Source organism: Schistocerca serialis, chromosome 7, assembly GCF_023864345.2.
Source record: "Schistocerca serialis cubense isolate TAMUIC-IGC-003099 chromosome 7, iqSchSeri2.2, whole genome shotgun sequence".
Taxonomy (NCBI): domain Eukaryota; kingdom Metazoa; phylum Arthropoda; class Insecta; order Orthoptera; family Acrididae; genus Schistocerca; species Schistocerca serialis.
In genome coordinates this window covers 198,197,640-198,209,534 of record NC_064644.1, presented here as the reverse complement: position 1 = coordinate 198,209,534, position 11,895 = coordinate 198,197,640, and the positions used below count along the sequence as shown (strand labels likewise).

Sequence of the window (11,895 nt, the reverse complement as noted above, 5' to 3'; positions counted from 1 at the left end):
GCCCAACTAGATTTACGTACTCCTCCCTAAATTCACCCAGGTTAACGAAACTGTAATGGCGAGGCTTATATTTGTCTGTGTATTACAGTTTGAGAACTGTAATGGGGTGTGTGTATCACAAGTGGATGGGCAGGATAGCGAATTTCGTCCCACAGTGATCTCAAATTGGAAGCAGGAAGGCGTACGTCTGGTCCACGCCCAGGAGTTTGCCAGTGGTCAGCCGGTTCGGGGATGTTCACTGGATGTGCGTAGCGTAGAGCGTGTAGTACTGGCTGGGCACGGTCCCGTGCACGGGGGCCGGCCGCTCGTAGAAGCAGATGCACGGCTGCGTGGGCACCGGCTCCGAGCACGAGAGGCACGTGCAGCGCTCTGGCTGGGCGGCCCGCGGCGGCAGCGACGCCGGCGACTCGTCCTCGTCGTACAGCCTGCGGTAGCCCTGGCCGCTGCCACTGGGAGCTTTTGCCGGCTGGCGCTGCAGCTGCTGGTAGGCGGGCAGGCTGGCCACGTGCCGGAAGGCCCTGTCCAGCGTGTCGCGCGGGCCCTGCGCCGCCTTTGTCGCAGACCGCCGCCGCACCACCAGCACGGTCGCCCAGTACGCCAGCGCCGCCGTCAGGCACGCGGTGCAGCCCAGCACCACCGAGTACAGCACCAGCTTCCAGGACGGGTGGCCCACCCAGCGCGGGGGCACTTCCACCTGTGAGGCACCTGCGGGCAGGCAGCAGCAGCGAATAAGACAGGTCGTCTTTTCACCCTTGGTGTTAGGGGTGGTTTTTACTATTGACTGAGGACTGAGCACTGACATTACATCGGAATTTACTTCATTTGCAAACTAAAAACTATAGCTACTAGGAGTAGTATGTTTTTAAGTTCATTAGTATCTCCAGGTACGAGGTTTGTCCGGAAAATACGTATAAAAGTTGAATAATGTCTTTATGTTACAAGTTGCAGTCACCACCAGGTGGGACTACCGCTGTAATCAATCCCGTCAACGCTCAGTTCGAGTCAGAGCACTCTGCGTGAAGGCAGCTTGTTGACAGTTACCCTTTTTCACCTGCCGTCGGCATGGAGCTCTCTCTGATTGAGGAACAGCGCGTCAACATCAAGTTTCTTGCAAAGCTAGGCAAGAATGGCTGTGAGATTTTTGAGTGTTTGAAACACGTTTACGGAGGCAATTCTCTGTAGGAACTTACCGTGAACAAGCGGTTAAAAAGATTCCGGGATGGCCGAGAAGAAGTGAACGATGACCCTCCCCCAGGACGCCCGTCGACATCGAGTTCCGATGCAAATGTTGAACGAATTCGAGCTTGTGTTCTTAAAGACCGTAGATTGACAGTCAGTATGATTGCTGACGAGCTGTCAATCCCCAAAACAATCGTTCACGAAATGCTGACACAAAAACTTGAAATGAAGAAATTGTGTGCGAAAATCGTACCGACGCTCTTGACGCCAGAACAGAAAGTAAAGAGGGTTGAGTGCTGTGAGGATTGGTTGGAAGCAGAGGAACGAGGGGACTTTCTCAACCGAGTCATCACTGGAGACGAGTCCTGATTTTACGAATTCGATGTGGAGCTCAAATCTCAAAGCAAGGAATGGAAACTAGCAGGAGAACCGAGAACAAAAAAGTAGCGAAAATCAAGGTCCAATGTGAAGACAATGTTGATTGTTTCTTTGATTCTAGGGGCATTGTTCAGAAGAAATTTGTCCCTCCCGGCCAGAGAGTGAATGGAAATTTGTACGTTGAAGTTCTGACACGTCTCAGAGCTCGTGTGGCTCGAGTTCGACCAGAGTTGGCAAAAGGGGGCAGGTGGATCCTTCATCACGACAATGCGGCCGCTCACACGTCGGTCGTTGTGCGCGAGTTTTTGGCCCGAAGCTCAATCACCGTGACAGACCACCCGCCTTATTCACCCGATTTAGCCCCGTGTGACTTCTTCATGTTGCCGAAATGCAAAATGGTACTTCGGGGGCGGCACTTGGGAGATGTGGAAGCCATCAAGGCGGAAACGACACGGCAACTGAACAACATCACAACTGAAGACTTTCAGCAATGTTATCAACAGTGGAAACGGCGTTGGCAGAAGTGTATCGCGTCTCACGGCGAGTATTTTGAAGGAGACCATATTGTAATACCTGAATAATTGTAAAATAAAGCTATTATTCAACTTTTATACGTATTTTCCGAACAAACCTCGTACAAGTGGCAAGAGCAAGCCGTTAATGCTTATTTTCCCCTGGTCATGTTGACAGGTACTGAAGTGTAGGTGCGTGGACGCAAAGCGGTTAGCCTAACCTGACCAACGCGCTCCACTTGGTGGTGCAGTTACGACCGTGCAGGAATCAGCATGCGTTTCGAAAAAGACGATCGTGTTCAAAAATGGTTCAAATGGCTCTGAGCACTATGGGACTCAACATCTTAGGTCATAAGTCCCCTAGAACTTAGAACTACTTAAACCTAACTTAAGGACATCACACACACCCATGCCCGAGGCAGGATTCGAACCTGCGACCGTAGGAGTCCTGCGGTTCCGGACTGCAGCGCCAGAACCGCTAGACCACCGCGGCCGGCCGCACGATCGTGTGAAACCCAGCTCGCGCTATTCGTCCACGAGACTCAGAGGACCATAGACACGGGTTCCCAGGTACATGCCGTGTTTCTTGGCTTCCGCAAGGCATTCGATGCAATTCCCCACAGTCGTTTAATGAGCAAAGTAAGAACATATGGACTATCAGAGCGATTGTGTGATTGGATTGAAGAGTTCCTAGATAACAGAACGCAACATGTCATTCTCAATGGAGAGAAGTCTTCCGAAGTAAGAGTGATTTCAGGTGTGCCACAGGGGAGTGTCGTAGGACCGTTGCTATTCACGATATACATAAATGACCTTGTTGATAACATCGGAAGTTCACCGAGGCTTTCTGCGGATGATTCTGTAGTATATCGAGAGGTTGTAACGACGGAAAATTGTACTGAAATGCGGGAGGATCTGCAACGAATTGACGCATGGTGCAGGCAATGGCAATAGAATCTCAAAGTAGACAAGTGTAATGTGATGCGAATACATAGAAAGAAAGATGCTTTATCGTTTAGATACAATGTAGCAGGTCAGCAACAGGAAGCAGTTAATTCCATAAATTATATGAGAGTAGGCATTAGGAGTGATTTAAAATGGAATGACCATATAAAATTAATCGTCGGTATAGCAGATGCGCCGGCCATAGTGGCCGAGCGGTTCTAGGCGCTTCAGCCTGGAACCGCGCGACTGCTACCTTCGCAGGTTCGAATCCTACCTCGGGCAAGGATGTGTGTGATGTCCTTAGGTTAGTTAGGTTTAAGCAGTTCTAAGTTCTAGGCGACTGATGACCTGAGATGTTAAGTCCCATAGTGCTCAGAGCCATTTGAGCCATTTGAACCTTAGCATATACATAATATACATTGAGGTGACAAAAGTAATAGGACACCTAATATCGTGTCGGACCTCGTTTTGCCCGACGTAGTACACCAACTCGATGTCTCACGGACACAGCAAGTCGTTAGAAGCCCCCTGCAGAAATTTTGAGCCATGCTGCCTCTATAGCAGTCCATAATCGGGAAAGTGTTGCCGGTACAGGATTTTGTGCATTAACTGACCTCTCGATTATGTCTCATAAATGTTCGATCAGACTAACGTTGGGAGGTCTTTGTGGCCATATCAAACGCTCGAATTGTCCAGAATATTCTTCAAAAGAAATGGACAGTGTCTTGAAAGGAGGATATAAGATGAACATCAACAAAAGCAAAACGAGGATAATGGAATGTAGTCGTATTAAATCGGATGATGCTGAGGGAATTAGATTAGGAAATGAGACGCTTAAAGTAGTAAATGAGTTATGCTATTTGGGGAGTAAAATAACTCATGATGGTCGAAGTAGAGAGGATTTAAAATGTAGACTGGCAATGGCAAGGAAAGCGTTTCTGAACAAGAGAAATTTGTTAACATCGGGTATAGATTTAAGTGTCAGGAAGTCGTTTCTGAAAGAAGTATTTGTATGGAGTATAGACATGTATGAAAGTGAAACGTGGACTATAAATAGTTTAGACAAGAAGCGAATAGAAGCTTTCGAAATGTGGTGCTAAAGAAGAATGCTGAAGGTTAGATGGATAGATCACATAACTAATGTGGAGGTATTGAATAGAATTGGGGAGAAGAGAAATTTGTGGCGCAACTTGACTAGAAGAAGGGATCGCTTGGTAGGACATATTCTCAGGCATCAAGGGATCACCAATTTAGTATTGGAGGGCAGCGTGGAGGGTAAAAATCGTAGAGGGAGACCAAAAGATGAATATACTGAACAGATTCAGAAGGATGTAGGTTGCAGTAGGTACTGAGAGATGAAGAAGCTTGCACAGGATAGAGCAGCATGGAGAGCTGCATCATACCAGCCTCTGGACTGAAGACCAGAACAACAAACATTCTTCAAACCAGTCACGAATAATTCTGGAGCAATGACACGGCGCATTGTTATCCACAAAAATTCTATCGTTGTTTAGGAACATGGAGTCTATGAACGGTTGCAAATGGTCTCCAAGAGGCCGAACATAACCGTTTCGTCAATGATCGGTTCAGTTTGACCAGAGGACGCAGTCCGTTCCATGCAGACGCAATTACGGGGCTGCCACCGGCTTGTGCAGTACCTTGTTGACAACTTGGGTCGATGCTTTCGTGAGGTCAGTCAGTGCCACATAAGAAGCCTACCATCAGCTCTTATCAACTAAAATCGGGACTCGTTTGACCAGGCCACGGTTTTCTAGTCGTCTAGGGTCCAGTCGATATGGTCACGGGCGCAGGAGAGGCGCTGCAGGCGATGTGTTGTTAGCGAAGACACTCGCCACGCTCCTCTACTGCCATCGCCTATTAAAGCCAAATTTCACTGCACTGTCCTACCGCATATATTCATCGCACTTGCCACATTGATTTCTGCAGTTTTTTTTTCGCGCAGTATTGCTTGTCTGTTAGCACTGACCACTGTACGATACGCCTCTGCTCTCGGTCGTTAAGTGAAGGTCGTCGACCAGTGCGTTGTCCGTAGTGAGAAGTAATGCCCGAAATTTGGTATTCTCGATACACTCTTGACGCTATTGATCTCGGAATACTGAATTCCCTAACGATATCCGAAATGGAATGTTCCATGGGTCTAGCTCCAACTACCATTCCGCGTTCAAAGTCTGTTAATTCCCTTCGTGCGGCTATAATCACGTGGGAAACCTTTGCACATGAATCACCTGAGTACAAATGACAACTTCGCTAACGTGCTGCCCTTTTATACCTCGTGTACATGATATTACCGCTATCTGTATATGTGCATATCGCTATCCCTAGACTTACCTCGCCGCAGTGTAAAGCTCACTTAATATCCTATCATTGCCGCGCGGGATTAGCCGAGCGGTCTTAAGGCGCTCCAGTCATGGACTGTGCGGCTGGTCCCAGCGGAGGTTCGAGTCCTCCCTTGGGCATGGGTGTGTGTGTTTGTCCTTAGGATAATTTAGGTTAAGTCCTATGTAAGCTTAGGGCTTGATGACCTTGGCAGTTAAGTCCCATAACATTTCACACACATTTGAACATTTTTGTATCCTATCATTCTAAAGAAGTTAAACAATGACGCACTTTTAAACCTTATTGAGCTTAAATGTAGTCAGGAAATAGAAAACCTTTAAATTAACAATATATATATGTGATAATAAGATAAATATAACATGACAGGAAAGAGTTTAGATTTATAGAATGCCACCATCGACTATCTAACTAAGCCTCTCTCTTCTGAGCAGCCACTGCCTGATATGTTACTGCTATCTGTCGTATCTGGCTGTCAGAATAGAGGGAGGAAAAAGTGCTGTTTTACACTAGTTCCCAGTTGTAAATAGGGTATCTCACTGTGTATAGTCATAGCGAGTAATATCTGATATTTTCAGTTTGATAGAATATAGTGAGGAACAACTGCTTTCTCGCTCTTGTCTCCAGTTGTGGTTAACGCGTTTGACTGTGTGTTGTTGGAACGAGTTACAGAACACTCTTCTCTGTTAGCCAAAGACAGGATGCAGGAATCGTGTGATGCTGGAAAGGAAAACAATCTAGTGCTAGGGAATAGTAGCTGATTCGCAAGGATTAACAGCTACTGTAGCACACCTCTGGTAAGAAGCTTAAACTATTGGGAAAATAAATGGGTTATGAGTTTAATTTTGAAGTGACTGCACCCTTAGTCACTTCCTAAAATCACAACTTCTCCTCTTCGTTCCAGAGTGATCTCTGTTAAGTGTCTTAGGATACTTTCTCCTCCTCACCCTGATGAAGTTTACTTAGTAGTCCCCACCTGAGCTAAAAGCATTGTCGTCAACGTCCTAATTACGCCTTACAGGCCACACATTTACCCAAGCAGTGATAGGCTCTGTACTGGGCCGCGACACGATATCTGTCTGACACAGAATCTGTCTGTCTTCTCTCTCGCTGTCGTCTTATCTGCTAGCAGTAAGAGTGTCATCTGTATCTGTGTAGTAATGTCTGTGGCTTGGTTTGTCTTCTGTTCTCGCTGCCGCCTTTTACTTTCGTTGCTTCAAGTACTCGTTATGCAGCGCAGAAGAGACTCTTCCTGCACACTTGTAATCCGTCTACAAAGTGATTGTATTATGTCGTCGTGTGACGATGTAAGTCGTCTCTCCTGCGGCCAACGGTCACAGTACAGAGGTGAGTGCTCTCAGGCCTCTCTCTCTCCACAGGCACAAGCAGCCATCTGACTAAAGTTTGCACGGAGCAAAACCGTTAAGAAGTGAGCTATGCCCCGGCTGGGATTGACATGTTTCAGCCTCAGTCACTCGCTGATGGAATATGTATACCCTGCGGTCCTTTACACAGTTGCCCCACTCTCTTTGCCAATAATTTATTTTCCAGGTTTTTAGTTCTCTCAAGGTCTCTATTTCCTCCCCTAAGAGGTCTCTCAGTGTGTCTGGTCTGCTCGTTTTCAGTCAATATGTTGCCGCACCTTACTTAATAGTTATATCTATCATGTCCCTTCCTTCTCCCGGTGGTAACCATCGAACTACAGCACGCCTAGCGCGAGTCGGGGAACAATACCAAGCAATAACAAAAGAATGTAGCGACTACAAATGACTATATTTACGATGGTGTGCTGCAAAATAATTCCTCTGAATTTTCTATGTGGAAACTATTGAAGTTTTTTAAATAAAACAAACGTTATTAACATTCTACATCTTTATTCTTCTAATCTGAATACTGATTTCTCGACGTAGCCACTCTGGTGACCAACACATTTCTCCCAACAACTGACCAGTTGGTTGATACTGTCACTGTACAATGATTTTGTTGACGGAGCCACAGCTACATCTTTGTTTACACCGCTTCATCACCGCTATAGTCAAACCCTCGAAGGTGATCAGTGACAGTGGAAACAAGGCGTCGGATTGTTGCAGCTCTCGCGGCACTCGCCTGTGTTCTGGCCTTCTCTTGCTGAAGCAGAGGGTGCTCTGTGTGTGGACTAACTCTTTGAATTCAAAACTCGATTACAGAACGCTGTTTCCCACACGCCGCACGGCGATATATCAGTAATAATTACAGAATGCATAAAAGAAACTACAAACTTTAGATCGTCGCGCAAAGGCAGCGAATCGGAAGCCGGTGCATGCGTCGTCATGTGTAAGTGAAAGGTTTTGTGTCATAAGCGAATATGGTGACCCCATGCAGTAGACAGTTTGTGTTCGAGTCCTCCCTCGGGCATGGGTGTGCGTGTTTGTCCTTAGGATAATTTAGTTTAAGTAGTGTGTAAGCATAGGGACTGATGACCTCAGCAGTCAAGTCCCATAAGATTTCACACACTTTTGAACATTTTGTGTATTAGAATTTAGCTATGGTCGATCTGTCATCATAGTGTGGAGAAGATTTCGTCGGTGATATAATCAAGCACCTGTATATGCCAGCAAGGTTGACCGATACCGAGGGAGGTAACGTAGTGGTTAGCACCCTGGACTAGCATTCGGGAGGACAACGGTTCAGAATCCGCGTCCAGCCATCCTGATTTAGGGTTTCCGTGATTTCCCTAAATTACCAGGTAAATACCAGGATGGTTCCTTTGAAAGGGAACAGCCGACTTCTTCCTCCATCCTTCCCTAAACCGATGGGACCGAAGACCTCGCTGTTTAGATCCCTCCACCAAATCAACCAACAAGGGTTTCCAGATGACATCGGCAGTTCGAAGAAACAAAGGTTGTACAGTTCGTTTTTGTTTACTGAGCTCTGTGTAAACAAACATTTATATGGACGTGCTTGAGCAATGGCTGGCAACATAGCTTAATGTGAATTCTACAGATTACGTGGTTCAGCAAAATGGTGCCCCGTCTCATTGGGGTATTGAGGTTCGCACATTTTAAAATCAACATCTTCTAAGTCGTTGTGTCGGTTGTACTGGACTTGACGACGCTGCCTTCTGCTCTTGGCAACCGAGATCTCCTGACCTCACACCCACTGCCAGAAACAATGCTAGGACATAAGGTGCGTTTTTATGCTTTCGCATCGGTGACTCCACTTATGCTTGAGAATGTGTGTCGCGAAATGGATTATCGCTTAGATGCTATCCATGTAGCAAAGGGGAATCATACAAGGCACCTTTAAAATGCGTATAACAATTTCAAGTTTCGTTTGTATTCCCTATAATTCTTGTCGATGTATTGCTATCCATGAAATAGTTACAGCCGTTTTTAATCGCTGCAATCATTTAGAGCTGGCCTGTGGTGTGGCTTAGGAATGCGAAGCATGCGGTTGCGTCGAAGTACGCAACCCGGCAAGTGATTGTCTGGAGTACGTTTGATATACTCATATATGACACGAGTGCAATAAGTCGCGAGTATTTTTTATAATCATTTGATCTTCATTGGAAGTTTATATTATGATGACATCAGGTATATCAAAATTCGTGATACCGCAACCTATTAAACATGGACGGAGTTTCTCTGGGTTTCCCGCCTCCATGGCTGAGTGATGAGCGCAGTAGAATGCTATGCGAAGGGTCCGGGTTCGATTCCCGGACTAAAACTACTAAAATCCGCCCGAACAGGCCACGAAGGCTCAACGGTACTGACCGGCCGCCGTGTCATCCTCAGCCCACAGGCGTCATTGGATGCGGATATAGATGTGATCAGCACACCGCTCCCCTGCCCGTATGTCAGTTTACGAGACCGGAACCGCTACTTTTGAATCAAGTAGCTCCTCAGTTTGGCTCACAATGGCTGAGTGCACCCCGCTTGCCAACAACGCTCGGCAGACCGGATGGTCACCCATCCAAGTGCTAGCCCAGCCCAGCAGCGCTTAACTTCGGTGGACGGGTCGGCAATTTTTCCGCTCGGTGACAGGGTGTTGTGTTATCTTCGTCATCATTTCATCCTCATCGACGCGAAAATCGCTGAAGAGCGTCAACTACAAAGACTTGCACCAGACGACCGGTCTATCCGACGGAAGGCCTCAGCCAAATGCGCATTTCTTTTATTTTCTGTGGGTTTAATTGAAATTTCTCATCGACGTGTGCACGCTTACCATGTCTGTTCAGCGACTCTTTGAGGTATTTAAATTCTGAGTATAAAGTTGTGCGACTGCAAATGACAGAAGCGGCGAACTTAACTCGCACTAGCCGGCCGCGGTGGCCGAGCGGTTCTAGACCCTTCAGTCCGGAACCGCGCGACTGCTACTGTCGCAGGTTAGAATCCTGCCTCGGGCATGGATGTGTGTGATGTCCTTAGGTTAGTTAGGTTTAAGTAGTTCTAAGTTCTAGGGGGACTGATGACCCCAGGTGTTAAGTCCCATAGTCCTCAGAGCCATTTGAACCATTTAACTAACACTAAATTAACTTTGAGAGAGCCATAGCTCAACTAATGGACTACTCAGGTACAAAGGTAGAGAGATCGAAACGTTTGATTAATGGACTACTGAGACAGAAAGATAGAAATGCGTAACAGTACAAATCAAAGTGTGTGATTTCAAGCGGACGAAACCAAAGAAAAAACTGGAAAGGCAATCAAACTTTATGAAGGAAAAAATAAAAAGTCTGATGATTATCGAAGACAGTTATTCAGTCAGAAATGGCAAAGGACTTGGAAGAGTTGTTGAACGGACTGTATAGTATCTTGAAAAGGGTTATGAATCTGTCAGAGACAGTACATGAATATAGTCGAATTAAATCAGCCGATCTGAAAGAATTAAATTAGAGAATGAGATGCTAAAAATAGTTGATGTGTGTTATTACGTGCATTGAAAAATAACTGACGATGGCAGAAGCAGAGACAATATAAACTGCAGACTGCCAATAGCAAACAAGGTGTTTCTGAAAAATTGAATCGTTAGGAATCTTTTGTCTGGATGTAGCATTGTCCAAGTGAGATGTAGACGATACACAGCTCAGACAAAAATAGAAGAGAAGCTTATGAAGTTTGTTATAAAAGGATGTTGAAGATTACATGGCCAGATCGGATAACTAGGTTGAGGTTGTGAACGGAATTGGAGAAAAAAGAAACTTATGGCACAGTTTGACTAAAAGAAAGGATTTGTCACTAGGATATACTCTGAGGCCTCAAAAAATCATTTTCGTACTAGAGAGAAGTGTGGCGCCAAGGTCTAAATATAGTACGCACGTTAAAATGGATGTATCTTGCAGTAGTTACGTAGAGATGAAGAGATTTTCAAAGAGTAGATAGAGTAGCTTGGAGAGCTACATGAAATCAATACTCGGACTGAAGGCCACGACAACGACTTATAGATAACGGGAGCACAACCACTACAGCCGCCTAGGTCTACCCCGTCCAGTGAGCTAGAGCAACACGCCTTTCTGGTTTCTTATGTCGTGGGGGGCTGTCTTCTGGCAAACTCGTGGTCGAGACGAAAGTGCTGCCACTTGAAACTGGTCAAACTCTGGACAGACCGAAGCACCTAGTCCGATGTACCATTAGGAGGAACATGACGCCTGAATTGCTCAGTTAACCCCTGGCAACGAGAAGTGCTTACCCGTTTGTAGCTGATCTGCAACCCACTGGGTCTGGCTATCTGAATCATAGGCGACGTCGACGTTCTTCAGCACCGCATAATCCTCGCCAATGCCGTCATCGTCGTAAGGGTAGTCCTTGTCCAGGAGGGCCAGGTACCTCGCTGTACACACAAAATAGCAAATACTTTTTATCTGTATTCGGCGTCGCTTCTGTGATCGGTAAGTAAATTAATAGCGAAGGAGACATTTAAGCCGAGTGACGAGTATGTCACTCGCCAGGAATTCGCATCAAGACAGCGCTGTAACTCAAAAGATTTAAATATTTTCCAATGTAAATACATTTAGTAGTAAACTAGTGAACCCGGTAATGCTTAGCATGTATGGGCATGGGATACACATCCCAACCTCCTTCTCTTCCCTCTCTCAGTTCTTCATCTCCTTGCCCCCTCTCAGTTCACCTACTCCTCCTCCTCCTTATGCCTTACCGCCTCCTCCCCCCTCATTCTCCACGTCTACAAGGTGAAGCGTCGCTTAGCAGTGACTGCAGAAGTGCGTGGCTTATGAGGCTCTTCTCGACCACTGTAAACCACTCTTAACTCTCCACGCACAATCACTACGCTAGTTAGGTTGCTGGTAGCACTTTAGACCTAAAGAGTGATTCCTTCTGCTGATTTCATACGATTTTGCACGACCACTCTCTGCAGTGACCAGCGGTCGTTAACCGTCAGTAGGTGAGGTCTGCCTGATCTTGTTTTTTCTGTGCTTGTCCCTTCGCGTTTCCAATTCAGTCACACCACCAACAGCCGACCAGGGCAGCTGTAGAAGGCTTTAGGTGTCCCTCATGGATTTTTTACCCAGGTGACACCCAATTACTACCGGTAG

General features: G+C 46.3%; 1 protein-coding gene across 1 annotated transcript in view; it reads right to left on the bottom strand.

Annotated features, from left to right (window-relative positions):
- Positions 1–235: 235 nt before the first annotated feature.
- The window catches only part of LOC126412973 (uncharacterized), a 44,718-nt gene continuing 33,058 nt past the window's right edge, over positions 236–11,895 (bottom strand). The window contains exons 4-5 of the mRNA XM_050082865.1: positions 11,034–11,174; positions 236–705 (exon numbers count right to left, since the gene is read on the bottom strand). Coding sequence (XP_049938822.1) covers positions 236–705; positions 11,034–11,174 — 611 coding nt within the window. The remainder of the gene's footprint in view (positions 706–11,033; positions 11,175–11,895) is intronic.